Source organism: Mesoplodon bidens, assembly GCF_964165515.1.
Source record: "Mesoplodon bidens genome assembly, chromosome: 14".
Classification (NCBI taxonomy): domain Eukaryota; kingdom Metazoa; phylum Chordata; class Mammalia; order Artiodactyla; family Ziphiidae; genus Mesoplodon; species Mesoplodon bidens.
In genome coordinates, this window is record NC_138170.1 from 1,868,699 (window position 1) to 1,884,201 (window position 15,503).

Sequence of the window (15,503 nt, forward strand, 5' to 3'; positions counted from 1 at the left end):
CAAGAGGGAGGGGATATGTGGATATATGTATATGTACAGCTGATTCACCTTGTTATACAGCAGAAACTAACACAACATTGTAAAGCAATTATACTCCAATAAAGATGATAAAAAAAATTTACTATCTGGCCCCTTTACCGAAAAAGTTCTCTGATCTCTGGACTACACTCACAGTCTCTACTCTCTTACTGTCCACTCACCTTTCAACCACTCCCATCTTTAATCCTTCCAGTGAAATTGCTTAACAAGACTACTGATCACATCATGACATCAAACCCAAATCCTTGCCCATGTGACACAGTTGGCCACTGCCCTACAAATACTGACCTCTTTTGGCTCCCATGACAAAGTGATGGATTTCCTAGATTTCCTCCTACCTCTCAAACCTTCCTTCAGGGAAAGGTTTCTTGATACTTTAATACGCCATGGATCCTTCTGGCATCTAATGAAGCCTATGGACCCGTCTCAGAATAATCTTTTAAAGATATAATATAAATTATTAAACATTACAAAAAGCCCAATTCTACTGTAATGCAGTTTTCAAAATATTAAAAAATTGTGATATGTGGTTACTTATTAAGGCATTGTTAATACATTAAAAAACAGGATGTAGTTGTGGGTTTAATAACTCTGTACTGTAAATCTGAAGTAGTGGTAAGTATAAATGTTATTTTGAGATATCAGCAACAATCATAATTTAATATGAAAATATATTGATTTCTACTGGTGACAAAACTACAAATATTAAAAATACTGTGGTTTGACGCCTATATTCAAAATCAAAGGAAGTGCTAAATTTCAGTTAGAGATTAGTAAAAACAAGAAAAGTTTTTCCCAACCAAGTTCATGGACCCTGAATTTTATCAATGAATCCCTGTGGGTGCTTGGACCCCAGATTAAGAACCACTGCACTACAAGGTCTCAGCAGTTTTCATGGCTTCAGAACCAACTATATGTTGAGTACTCCTGGGCTTGTATCTCCAACCCAGACCTCTCCTCTGAGTTCAGACTGCTACATCCAACCTCCTACTGGACATCTCTACTAGGATATCTCACAGATAACTTAAACTTTACACCTTAACACATCAAAAAACCAGGCCTGAACTCTTCAATCTTCCCATTACCCAAACCCTTTTCAACACCACTCTCCCCATCTCAATAAATGGACCAGCAAATCCTAAGTTACTCAAGGCAGAAACTGAGGTCGATCTTGATACCATCTTCTTTCCCAAATTATCAGTAAGTTCCATGGACTCTATCTCCAGAATACCAAATCCATCTGCTCCTTCCCAGTCCACATGTTCTTTCAACCTACCAGCCTCTCTCTTGACACTCCCTCCACCAGTTACCACATACATACCAGCCAAAATTTATATTTTTAAAATATAAGTAAGATTAGGTCACAACCTCACTTAAAAGTTTTCAATGGCTTTCTATTGCTCTCAAGATAAAATGTAAACTCCTCACTGTGGCCTATAAGTTTCTGTGTGATTTGGCCCCGCCTGCCTCTCCAACTTCATCTGCGGTCATTCTCCCTCTTCACTTGCTACACTCCAAACACAATGATCTTTCAATCCTCAGAACACACTAAGGTCTTTCCTACCTGAGAGCTTCTGAATACACCAGCTGTATCTGTTTTAAATGCTCTGCTTTATGCTTTTGGAATGACCAACTCTGTGGCATCCTTCAAGTCTCAGTTTAAATCTTATCTTCTCAGATAGATGTTGCTCTATTTAATTAGATAACCTTGGTTATTCCCTGTCCCAGCACTCTCCGTTGCTTCCACAGCATTTTCCCTATTTTGTGAACTGTATATTTATTTGCTTACCTATATACTGTCTTCTCCCATAAGTAGGATAAGGGCAGGGGCCATTTTACTTACTACGTATTCAGGACCTACTGCAGTGTCAAGTAGACAGTAGGTATATGTAATATATATTTCTTGAATGAATATGGTCCTCACCCTCAAAGCACTTTCTATGTGGGACAACAAGACCCAGAGGGCCCTTCAGAAAATACCTGGTAGAGTGATTCCATGATTCTACTGAACTTTCTCAACTATGATTTCCCAAAAGAATTGTGCCCCTCATTCTGAGGGAACTACCTACAATATTACTGGAAATATACAAGAATACTAATTCTACCAGCAGCAGAGTATATGAAGGGAGGGACAATAGCCAAAGAAATTTCTCAGGAAAATAAATTTTGCGCCCATTGTGCCTAGGAATGAAAAACCATAAAAGCAAAGAGAGGCAGAAATATAATTATAATTCTATGAAACTTTATCAACATTGAGGCCACATAACAGGACATTATGGTATGGATGGATGCAAGATCTCTGAGGAAACAGACACTATTTCTAAACTTAAAAATAAACAATAGAAGCCCCTTTTCTCCATTCTAAAATTACAATATGAATTCTAGGCAATCCACTCTTACACCTACTCTTCTTTAGAGTACTGGTTCTCAACTGGGTCAGTTTTGCCTCTTAAAAAGCATTAGTTGATGTCTGGAGACATTTTGGGTTGTCACAACTTGGGGGTAAAGGGTTCTACTGGCATCTAGTGAGCAGAGACCCCAAAGATGCTGCTAAACGCGCTACAATGCACAGAATACTCCCCACAACAAAGAATTATTCAACCCCAAATGTCATTAACACCAAAGTTGACAGACTCTGCTTTAGAGTAGCATGTGATCAACAACTTAATATCATATAATTGATAGGCATACATCACCTCTGGAAGAACATATAAGAAACTAGTAAGAGTGATTGTCTCTGGGGAGGGGAGCTAAAGGCTTGGGGGAAAAGAGGAGTGGTAGGGAGATTTAGTTTTTAAATATACACCCTTTTGTGCCTTCTGAATCCTGTACTACACGTACATGTTACCTATTCAAAAACAATAAAACATAACCAAAAATTAGTGTGGCTCGAGACTATGATCTCAAAAGACTACCTTCAATTCATGAAACATTACCAAAAAGAAAACAAAAAGAACAGGACCTATGTTGTAGAATGAATCCTGAATTAAGAGTTAAGAAAATCCAGGTTTTGTCACTCCAAACTGTGCAACAAAGCCTACCACTAAACCTGGAGGGTGTTTCCTCATATGCAGAATGGGAGGATGATGCGCCTTACTCAATGTACACACAACTGTGAAGATCAAGTGAAATAATGCAGGTGAAATACTCTACAAACTCTTTAAGAGCCATACAAATACACTGTAATTATTATTATTTTAAGATCCTGGTATCATGAAAGAACAAAACTAGAAATGATAAATGAGACCCTTTAACATTATTCCCTTCCTAAATTAGACATCTTTTCCAATATCACTGGGGCTTTAGCAATTGTTCCTGTCAACTGAACTGAAATCTTCAATTTATGCTGCAAGAGGCTAAGCAACTCAAGGGAAAGGTCTTATGATGAGCTATACAAACTGTAGGTGATCAATACTTATTTGATGATTCTTATGCTTATGATAAAGGTTAAGAAAAAAACTTTTTCCTGAGTCATTCAATTTGCTACAAAATAAGCAGAGGTGAGGAATTTTGGCTCTGTTAATCCTCAACAATAATTCTCCGATTGGCTGTCTTAATAGAGAGAGGACAGCGAAAAACATTCATCAATACAAAACATGTATAGTTTAAACACCAACTCTCTTGCCTAACAGCTGGGCCATGTGGGCACAAGCCAAAGAGTTAGGTCTCTTACTCATGAAATTACTGAGTCATGAAAACAACACTTTCAGTACTCATGTCTTTGAATGTCAAGGACAGCCAATATGTAGGAGCTGGTAGCAAAAATGATTAATGATAATGATGCTGTAAAGTTCTCTAGTTTTAGCAATTCTGAGCTGAACTAAACGAGCACAAGGACAGAATGAGTGAGGCATCCGTCACCGGAAAAGAAAAAGGAAACCGGAGGCGTCTTACGTGATATACTTGTTATAGAGGATGAACGCATGTTCAATGTTGCCTTCCTCAGAGTAAATAGATGCCATTCGGATAATCTCCACTCCAGAGCGGAAGTACCGACGGGGTGGAATGTCTTCATTTATCTCGACTGCGCTACCCATCTGGGAGAGAGCCCTCACCCGGTCTTCGGGTGGGAGGCTCACATCTCCACGGTCAGACATCAGGACCAAGAAGTTCTGAAACAGAAAAAAAAAAAAAAAAAAAAAAGATGGCATCGACACCAAGGCCCCCCTCAGCCGAGCACAGCCTAGTACACTGTTTTTCCCATAAACCTCTACCTTACAAAGAAATTAAGAGAAAAATACCACATGCTGTAGCTCATACCAAATAAGGTCTCTTTCCCATAAGAAGCCTGAGACCCTCAAGGAAGCCCATATCACAAGGACGAAAGGATTGGCAGACTCAACAACCCATAATCCCTGCACCATAATTAGGTGGAACAAAGAGTAAAACTATAATGAGCCACGAGGGTTTCAATTCTCTCTTCATGCTAATCGTTCCACGTCATTAGGTAGCCCTGCCCTTGGCATCATACAAAGGACAGTATCTTATATTTTTTCCATTATCTCTCCTCCCAGCTACCCAGTTCCATCCACCCCAGTACCTGGCAGAGTATACTCAATGAACTTTCATGATGATAACTGACTTCAAGCTGATCATTTAACCTGAGGGTAACTGACTTGAGCACACGGTTAGTTAGAGGAAATGGTGTGGGAATGAATGCTCATAATGCTAACTCTGCTCATGAAACCACTATTCCAGTCAATCTACAACATCATTCACCATTTCAGGGCAAGGAATTTAGATCTAGAAGACAATGTATTCAAACCTATCTCCAAAGACTAAGTACTCTTTGAATAACAAAAGGACACAAAGATAACTTGAAATGCAAAAAACAAACCAACAAAAAACCCTGGACGTTTCCCTTCTTGGGTCTCAGATTGCAGTCATTCTATAATCTTTCTTGATATTGTTGCTGTTAGAATCAGACTCCAACTTCCAATCAGATACCACTCTACGATCATTTCCAAAAAGACTCTGGTAACTGGATACGTACTGAATTACAGCACATCCTAACCAGCATGCTGTAGAATATACCAGCTACAGCAGATTTTGGAATTCAAGGCCCTGTGTCAACTGGCCTCATTTTGTCTTTTCAATCTTAAACCTTACTCATTCCCAACAGAGGTCTTCTGCTTCAGTCAGGATTCTTATCTGCCCAGAAATCCTGACATTTCAGTTTCATTTGTCTATCCACTGCTTTTGTTTTCCATTCCAACCCCTCCCTCAGAGGTGGTCTTCTCCGGGCCAATTCTATCTCTAGGTCACACTTCCTCCACCAATCTTCTTCTCAAACACCCTAATAGTACAAAAGTTGTGGGGGCTACCAGGGGTGTAGAGGCGTTCCATCTCCCGTGGGAGCTTTTTTAGGGGCTCAGAAAGCTCCTAGCAAATCTAAACCCTCCCCAAGTTGTCTAATTAGTAAACTCAGGGCCAAGCCCATCAGAGCTAACTGAAGCAGCACAAGCTTGTTGCTCTTCAGTCCCTCTTGGTTAGAGGATCTTTTGCTAGAGAATGGAACCGCCCCCCCCCCGAGGCCAGGAAGTGGTGCCCAGAGCTACAAGGTTGAGTAACACTCCAGGGAGGAGATGCAGTATCCGTAAATAAGGGGGGAAGGTGGCGTAAAGAACCGAGGGGGAAAGATGAGGAGGAGGCGAGAGGAAGTAGCAGGAAGGAGCGAAGGGGACGTATACAGTGGAGAGGAACCTCCTGATAACGGCGTGAGGCCCCCTTCTCGAAGGCACTCAAGCCCAAGTTGTCAACACCCGGCAAAATCAGCCAAGGTTTTCGGGTCTTTTGCGTGCGGTAGGAGGGGACGCGCTGGGCCCGGCTGGGGACCAGAGCCGTCAGGGGCCTCGCGCGCGGCAGGCCGGGCAAGGGGCGGGGGGAGGAGAAGGCTGCAGGCCCCACACTCACGGTGGCCGCTCCCCGCCAGAGTCCGACCACGCTCAGCAGCCCGGCCCCACCATACTCCCGGGACCCTTCCCCACCTGTCCCCTCGAACGACACTCGGCGCTTCCGGAAACGTCACATCCGGCGCCACCCCGCCCCCTCCCTCTGGTCTATCGGTTAATTCTCAAGAACTTAGGGCAAGGGTCGGCGACTGGTGGGCGGGGCTAGAGCTGCCACCTGCGGAAAAACCCACCAATGAGGAGAGAGCGGGGCGGCGGCCACTTTGGTAAAACAAAACCAACGGGGAAGAAAGGGGAAACAAATAGTTAAAGGACCCAATGACCAAGCTAACTTTTATTTTTAGGTTAGCGCAGACACAGTAAATGTCTGCGCTAACCTAAAATGTCTGCACTAACCACCGATGCATTCCACCATGTGAAAGGCTACACAAGTTGTAATACAACACCCCTTAGAAAAGCTTAGAAAGTATGGAATCAGATAAAATCTATTACATAAATCATACATTTATTGGAATTAGACTGGCAACTTTCATGCTTACCCCGTGCCTTCATGTCCTTCACATTTGTGAGGTGTGTTAAATGATTATGTCAGTCCTAAAAAGCTACCTTGTCCCAGTTCTCTGGAGAAAACTGTATGAGCTTTATCAGAATTGACTGGGTGTTGAACACTATCCCCCCAGTCTGTCAATGCCCTATATACACTACTAAGTCATTGGAAAACCAGGAGATGAGCTGTGTTTTTACTTTTATTTTTATTGCTAAATACATATCCTTGGGTCTTCTCTCTGTGGAAAATTGCTTTCTCTGAATTTCCATTCCCTTATTTTTTAGAAATTACTCAAGTCTCAGCTCTTGATTTCTCCTTAATTTTGTTCATTGCCACATTCAGAAACTCAATGTCCAGTTCTGTTTTAAATCTTTGTGGCCAGAGAGGTAGGTCACATTAGACTCATTGGGTGTTAGGGTCCATCCTTGTTAGTGGCAAGGTTTCCAGAGGAAGAGTATTCGGGGAGCAAGCGTTCTAGTGGTTTCCACTAGTAGGATCTAAAAGTAAATTTCATTTTGTAAACTTTAGCACACCACTTTAGCCCCTCACGTTCTTTTTTGAATACTGGTTAAATCATTAATTATTTTTTAGCATGTGTTACAACAAAATTTTACCCGTAAATTTGAAAAGCATATCTTCTACAACTGTTTCCTTTTCAAACTGAAAGCCTTTCAAAGCTTCATTAAGAAAAGACTTCATCAGCTTGTTACTAGAAATTTCTCTCTATGTTTTCATGGATTAACTAATTCTGTTGATGGGGTTACCATCACATAAGAAGCAGGTGCACATTTGTTCTAGTTTAGCAATATTAGTTCTTGGTCATCATAATATTCATTATATGTTTTAATATTTAAAGCTGTTTCAATTTCTAGTCTGAATTTTGTTAAATATTACATTTGAATTTGTCCCTGCTTCAATGTATAGTATTCAGCTTTATAAATTTTAAAAAATATTAGTAGACTAAAGAACAAAGTTTAATATTTAAGATTGTCTAGAAATATTATATCAATATGCATTTGTTCTTGACCACTATATAATATCAATGAATTTGCTTGCTTTTGACCACTGCAAAATTGTCAAGTGCTTTTCTATTTATCTGCACATACTATTTCATAAATAGGTGTGCTTAACAAGTACTAAACGCTTTAAAACTGAAATAGAAACCCATTTGCTTTGGAGTCTGATTGTATTACCCAGTAATTGAATTGCTTTGTCCTACTGCTGTCCAGAAGAATACCCACAATTTCTTTAAACTCTAAAAATAGTTGCTATAATAAAAAAATCTTCTGCCTCATTGTCTTATTAACTTAAAATTTTGAATCTTATGAAAGAACTACTATTTTGATTTTGAGTAGGATTTTCCTGCCAGATAGCCCCTCTATCACACCCACGTAAATCCAACATTCAGAGAGGGACTGCTGATCTGAAAACCTGGCTAAACTTACCAGGGTTTCTAAATCAGGGAAAAGAAAGCTCCTTCTGAAAATTTCAGTTGGTTTATGTTACTTTCTACACACAATTGTTGGCCTGAGGTATTAGACAACTGTTTTTTGCCTAACAAAGGACATAAGACTAACTTTTTAATGTCACAATGCCAATAAAATTGTATTGAAAATGAGTGTTTAATCTCTAAGGGTCACTGTGCAAAGCAATGGGGACAAAAGTATATGTATGACACATGTGTATATTATGAATGCATGGAAACTATGTTCCTTTTCAGTTGGAGTTGGAATTACCTTATGAAGAAGTTGTTCCTTGAGAAGGCTCCAGTAAAACTAGTAACATTGAGATGAATCTGAGGGTTGGGGCTCCACCTGTAGTTTGTTTTGAAGAATAGTGTCTCCTGTCACCCAGAAAAATATCTAGTTGGGAAAATGAGGTTTTGTTTTGTTTTTTAAAGATATATATATCATGCAAGCACCATATTTATTTATTTATTTATTTATTTATTTATTTACTGGCTGCACTGGTTTTTCATTGTGGCGCGCAGGCTTCTCTAGTTGTGATGCGTCGGCTCCAGAGCATGTGGGCTCAGTAGTTGAGGCACGGTTTAGTTGCCCCGCAGCATGTAGGATCTTAGTTCCCCGACCAGGCATCGAACCTGTGTCCCCTGCATTGGAAGGCAGATTCTTAACCACTGGACCACCAGGGAAGTCCCAGGAAAATGAGTTTTTTATGTATGCTTGTAAAGGTTTGAAATGTGTGTGTATTATTACAATTAATGCTTAAATTTGTGCATAAGCAGTCAATTTTATTTTAGACGTATTTTCTTCCTTTGTTACCTGCTAGTTAGCTGTGAGTTATGTGACTTATTCCTAATAGCTGAGAGCCTTTTGTTTTAGGTAAGAGTGCCATTCTCAAGGTTGAAAATTTCAACAAGAGTTAAATGAGAAAAGAAACTTTAGGACTATTTGAGTTGTACAGTTTAGGTTGAGGGATTTTATCATTTTATATTTGGTTTACACATTTATTTGCAAAAATATTGCCATATGAGCAACCACTATAACTTTGATTGCAAGATAAAGAATTGCATACCGCTGTATTTATACTCCTTGAAAAACATTCATTCACTCATTCATTTATTCAATCAATAACTATTTATTGAGTACCTACTTTGTGCCAAACACTGTTCAAGGCATTGGGCATATATTAGCCAACAAAAGCAGACAAAAAAACACACAGCCCTGCCCTCAAGGATCTTATATTCTAGTGATGGGTTAGGGAATGTTGGATTACAAGCAATTATGTGATAAATAAGTAAATTACATAGTGTATTAGAAGATTCTAAATACCATGGGAGAAGTGGGCTCTGTAAAGGTAATCAGATGGAAGGAAAGGAGACGTGCAGGGGGGCAGCTGTAATTTCAGATAGTGTGGTCAGATAAACCCTCACTGGAAAGATTTGAGTAAAGCTTTGGAGGTAACAGCAGGCAGGGAACAGCAGCACAAAGGCCCTGAGCCAGGAGCTTTCTGATGTATTTAAGGACCAGCAAGGGCTGCGCGTGATGGGAGTGGAATGACGACAGGGAACATAGCCGTAGATCATGTGCAGCAGGGTTCAGCACACTACTTGTCTTTGCAAATGAAGTTTTATTGAAACACAGCCATGCCCATTCATTTACATATTTTCTATGGCTGCTTTCATGCTACCACTGCAGAGTTGAATAGTTGAGACAAAAACAATCTGGCTCACAGAGACTCACATTTTTATTGTCTGGTTGTTTATTTGTTGACCCCCGATGTAGGTAGGGCCACATAGGCCGTTGCAGGGACATTGGCTTTGACACTGAGAAAAATGAGAAGCCGTGGGAGGGTTCAAGCAGAAGAAGGACAGGATCTGACTAATGTTTTGAAAGGATCATTACAGTGGCCGTGTTGACAAGTTTTAGGCAGGCGAGGGTGGGAATAGGAAAGCCAGTCAGGACTGTGGTTCACAAGGTACACTGGGGCGCCCCCCAGGACACCACATAAATTCATCAGCCTGTAGCAGGATATTTAAAATTTTTGAAGGATTCACAGCAGTATTTGACATCTGTTAGATACCATGTGAGCTTCTAGCTGGTAAATAGTTCACAGTTTCAACATTAGGTCGTGCTATGTTCCTTTCAATGCTGTCATATGATTGTGAACCTGGGATTTTGGCAGTAGTTGTAACAAAAGGCAAGTACTAATTGAAGATCAGTGTGGAGCAGGAAATGAGTCTGGCAGCATCCAATTTAATTCTAAGGTTTGAGATGTTGTACAGTGCCTAACAGTCCCCCACATTCCATTAGCAAGTAATTGTGGTTATTTCAGAGTGAAATAAAAATATTTTTCTTTTAATTCACATGTATTACTTTTCAAATGTCTACCTAGTGGTTGGAGCATAGTATTATTGTGCAAACGGAGCCTTTTTCCTGTGGCCGCTCTAACAAATCACCACAACTGGTGGCTTTAAAAGGCAGAAATTTATTTTTTCACAGTTCTGGAGGTCAGAAGGCTGAAATCAATACCACTGGGACAAAATTAAGGTGTCAGTAGGATTTACACTCCCTTCAGAGTCTCTTGAGGGAGCTTTCGTTCCTTGCTTCTGCCAGCCTCTGGTGGCTGCTGGCATTGCTTGACTGGTGGCGCCAACACTCCAGTCTTCGCTTCCATGGTCACTTTGCCTTTCCCTCTTCTGTCTCTCTCAAATCTCTTTCTGCCTCCATTTTGTAAGACACATATGATTACATTTAGGGCTCACCCTGATAATCCAGGATAACCTCCCCATCTCAAGATCCTTAATTTGGTCACATATGCAAAGATCCTTCTTCTAAATAGGGTAGCAATATTTATAGGTTTGAGGAATTAGCATCTGATCTCTTTGTGTGGTCGTTATCCAGCCTACTACAAACATAAATGCTTATTAATTATTGGCACCCAACTAGTTAATAAATGGGGCTGTTAAGTATTGTTTTTAGCCTAGAGGTGAGACACCAAAGGCTCTGTGAATCTAGAAAGTTTGGGAAGCTTCTGAGTTAGGAGGCTCTCCTAGTAATCTGGGCAGCAAATGATGGGGAATTGGACTAACGTGGAAATGGAGGAAAGTGGTTAGAAGTGCACAAGTTCTAGATACAATTCAAAGGTAAGGCAGACAGAGTTTGCCGATGCATGGTTGGCAGGGAAGAAGAGGAGTCAAGTGATTTCGAAGGTCTCTGGCCTGAGCAACCGAAAAAACGATATTACCATGAACTGAGATGAAGAAAACTGCGCATGCACCAGGTGTTTTGCTGGGGAGGAGGGCAGATTGGAGATTCCATTTTGTACATGCTTAGAAAAGTCAATAAAAGAGAAGGAAAACAGGGAAGGAAAAGATACACATTCCTGACCAGGACCTGCCTTCAGACTCTCCCCCTGCCCACAGGCTTACTCCACCTCTCATGGTGGCCAAACGTCCCCCAACCCATGAGCCCTTTAGGTTGTTGTGTTTTGACTTCCTACTCAAAACATGGACTGAGCAAATACACACATGAGACATCAGACAGAGGAGACTCAGAAAGCCTCATCTGACCCAGAGTCCTAACGAGAGTAGTGTAAATGGGGCTCTGCTTCGGGAAACTGAAAATTACAGGGACCCCACATTTCAAGTAATTATGGCAAACGATGGAGCAGAACTTCAGAAAGATGGAGGCAGTTGCACAGTGTTTGAATCTCAGCAAACCCTCTCATGGAGCTAGATCAACCAGAACCAAGTGCCCGTGGGTAGCACGTATCGAGAAACTAGAAACCCCAAAGCAAGGGGGTGTGTCAGACCACCACCAACACAGACCTGCCTGGTCCCAGCATCTGCACCAAAGGAAGTGGCAGACAGGAGCAAGCATCTGTGGGACATGAAGACAGGAGTCCTTCAAAATGCCAGCAGGTATTCATTGGAAAGCACTGTGGGCCAATATGAGAACAGCAGCTGACTGGGAGAGATTGTACCAAACTCTAAAGTGAGTAAGTGAGTAAGGACAAGGGGTCCAGAATAGTCTAAAGGGCTGGAGCAGGCTAGCCCTTCCACATCTTCAAACGGAGCAGCCAGAGCTCCTTTCCAGGACGTGACCCACACAGAAGAGAAACTTCTGGGAGGAAAAACAGGCACAAAGCGAAATGTGTTGGTAAAAGTCAGGGAGGGCAGCAGAGCCAGGAAACCTCCAGAAGTAAGCCACTATGTTTTTGAATACTACATTAACAAAGCAGACAAACAGAGATTCTGTGAAGTTACAAAAGCGATTCTCAATCACACCTCCTTTTTCTTTTCTTAATCTATATATTTTAAATTAATTAATTTATTTGGTTGTGCTGGGTCTTAGTTGCAGCAGGCAGGCTCCTTAGTTGCAGCTCCTTAGTTGTGGCATGCGAACTCTTAGTTGCGGCATACGTGTGAGATCTAGGCCCCTGACCAGGGATCGAACCCGGGACCCCCTGCATTGGGAGCGTGGAGTCTTATCCACTGCACCATTAAGGAGCTCCCTTCTTCTTTTTTCTTCCTTCCTTCCTTCCTTTCTTTAAAGCTCCAAGTCATTTATTTATTTATTTATTTATTTTATTATTATTATATATTTTTTTGTGGTACGCGGGCCTCTCACTGTTGTGGCCTCTCCCTTTGGGGAGCACAGGCTCTGGACGTGCAGGCTCAGTGGCCATGGCTCATGGGCCCAGCCGCTCTGTGGCATGTGGGATCCTCCCGGACCGGGGCATGAACCCATGTCCCCTGCATCGGCAGGCGGACTCTCAACCACTGCGCCACCAGGGAAGCCTGTGGCTCCAAGTCATTTAAAATACATGACTTCTTACTAAAAATCTCCAGTTCATATAACCAAGGGGTTTATAACTTCTCCTTTAAAAGTTGTATTCCTGGAACTTCCCTGGTGGTCCAGAGGTTAAGATTTGGCGCTTCCAATGCAGCAGGCGTGGGTTGAATCCCTAGTTGGGGAGCTAAGATCCCACATGCTGCACAGCCAAAGAAATTTTTTACAAAGTTATATTCCTGTGTTATTGAATTTAGTGGTTTAGATTTTTTTCAATGTTTAGAAGATTTCAATTTATTTACCAGGAACAAACAAAACCTAATGTAAAAATAGTTTTCCAGAAATGATTTCCATCATTCTCTTTTTCCTTTCTCCTGCAGACTGGTGTTTTATCTTTACAAGTTCTCCGTCATTGCATAAGAAAGCTGCTCTTCTTCCGGTTTCATAAGAGATGGTGAACAGTGGTAAAATATCCAGGTTACCTAAATTTCTAGAGTACACTTCAGGGAGCAGAAGATCGGGTGGGATGTTGGGGCTGAGTGAGAGATACAGATTCTGGTGAGACTGAGAGTCACTCACAAGCATCACTGGGCTGTGGTGAAGGGAGAACAAAAATAAATGAGGTTCCTGCTGGTGGACGGGAAGCCAAAAGGAAGAAGAATGGTGCGTAGCTGGGCAGTGTCATTAGGCCCATAAGTGCTGTGTCTTCTGATAGTAATTATGAACAGGAACCAACTAATAATTACTAATAACATGTAGGTGACCAATCCTTGAGAGCTGAGGCAGAGACAAGGAAAGATGGCATGATACCTTGTCTCTGGTTCATTGAGTTTCCCAGGCTGGGTTGTGACCAGTCTTGGGTGAAATCGTAACTAAATCATTTTTGCTAAGGGGATCAGCTTTCATGGGGTCCTTTCTCTGCACTCTGTCCAGTGATAAAGCCCACTTTTTTATGCCTCCTGGAAAACAGTTATTTCCAAACAGTATAAGTGAAGCACTGATGAAACAGCCATGAAGAATATGTTTCCACATGGCCTCGCACCTCCTTTTCAAAACGCTTTTAAAACATTTTTCATCCAAAAATCAATAACAGAAAAGGATTGGGATCAAATCCCGTACAGAGGTAGTGTAAGAAAAAGGAGAATAAGGAGCAGAATAGCATCTCTTCAGACAGTAAAATCAAGTTGGAAAAGACAGGTCCACAAAACAGATCAAAACTGTAACATTATTTCAAAGTGGGCTAAATGATGTTAGGAAAAACAATGGAAAAGATGAAAGAACGTGGATCGAGGAGGGAATGGGAAGTCATTGTTTAATGGCTATAGAGTCTCTGTTTGGGATGGTGCAAAAGTTCTGGAAATGGTCAATGCTGATAAATGCCACCTATGGGTGTTTGGTTTTAGCTGATCTTCTTCCATGAAAGGGTTTGGAGAGATTCAGAAACTATGCTGCTGCCTCCATCTTTCTGAGGTCCTGCTCCGTCTTTTGACATAATTATTTTGAATTTGGGTAGTGCTGATGGTTGCACAGCATTGTGAATGTATTTAACGTCACTGAATTGTATACTTGAAAATGGTTGAAATACTAAATTTTGTTTTATGTATATTTTACTATAATAAAAAAAGATGAACAAACAGCATAAACCAGAATTAGGTAAGATGATAGAACTCAGGACAGAATTCAAAATAAAAGAAAAAAATTTCCGAACTGAAGACTAAATTTAAAATAATACGAGTGGGGACTTCCTTGTTGCCCAGTGGTTAAGAATCCGCCTTCCAATGCAGGGGATGCAGGTTCAGTCCCTGGTTGGGGAACTGAGATCCCACATGCTACAGAGCAACTAAGCCCGCACGCCGCAACTACTGAGCCCACGTGCTGTGAAGCCCACGCACCACAACAAGAGAGCCCAAGAGTCGCAAGGAAGAGCCCACGCACTGCAAGGAAGAGCCCACGTGCTGCAACTAATACCCGACACCGCCAAAAATTAATTAATTAATTAATTAATTAAATAATATGAGTGAATGAACATAATGGATAACGCCTTAAGAGAAACAAACAAGAAAAGGAAAAAATTTTTTTAATCAAAAAGAAGATAAAAAGAATTTTAGAGAAATGGCACACATAAAAGATAGGCAAAAAGAGTCACATTTTATTGTAGTCATTTCTGAAGTGGGAAGAGAATTTTAAACATTGGAAAACCCTTTCATAACTGTTATCTCAGTTGGCCCACCCTGATAGAATATTTTTGAAAGGTTGATTAGGCAGATTAGATTGATTGAAAATCTTTCAGTATTTAAAGTTTGCGTCTCTTTCATTCCAGAAATTCTATGTCTAGAAATTTATATGTAGCTATACACATGTATAAAGATGTTCACATTGCAGCCTATCTGTAACAGAGGACAAAAACAAAAAATAAAAAACAAAACCCCAAAGTGAAAACAACTAAAAGTCCATCAGTATTGGACTGGTCATATAAATTATGTAATGTTATGCAGCTATTAAAGAGAATAGAATGGATGTACGCAAAAATTGACTGGGAAAATCACTATGCAAGACAGATTGTAGACTATGTATAGTATGCAGCTCTTATATAAAATACAGGATATCCATTACGTACAAATACAGACAGGATACAACAAGTGTGAATATAAGCACTTAAATATCTGAAAGAACCACACAACAAACTGGGAGAGTTGGACAACTTTCCATGTCCCTTCTTACTGGAATTCTGAAGGGTACACACACGAACTAATG

General features: G+C 40.8%; 1 protein-coding gene across 3 annotated transcripts in view; it reads right to left on the reverse strand.

Moving 5' to 3' along the window:
• The window catches only part of STAMBP (STAM binding protein), a 30,933-nt gene extending 24,851 nt beyond the window's left edge, over positions 1 to 6,082 (reverse strand). For 2 of the 3 annotated variants that reach the window (XM_081254217.1, XM_081254215.1), the window contains exons 1-2: positions 5,953 to 6,027; positions 3,934 to 4,151 (exon numbers count right to left, since the gene is read on the reverse strand). In XM_081254217.1, coding sequence (XP_081110343.1) covers positions 3,934 to 4,136 — 203 coding nt within the window. In that variant the 5' untranslated portion in view covers positions 4,137 to 4,151; positions 5,953 to 6,027. Of the gene's footprint in view, positions 1 to 3,933; positions 4,152 to 5,952 lie in introns of all 3 variants that reach the window. The other variant, XM_081254216.1, reaches the window with a different exon arrangement.
• Between the last annotated feature and the right edge of the window lie 9,421 nt (positions 6,083 to 15,503).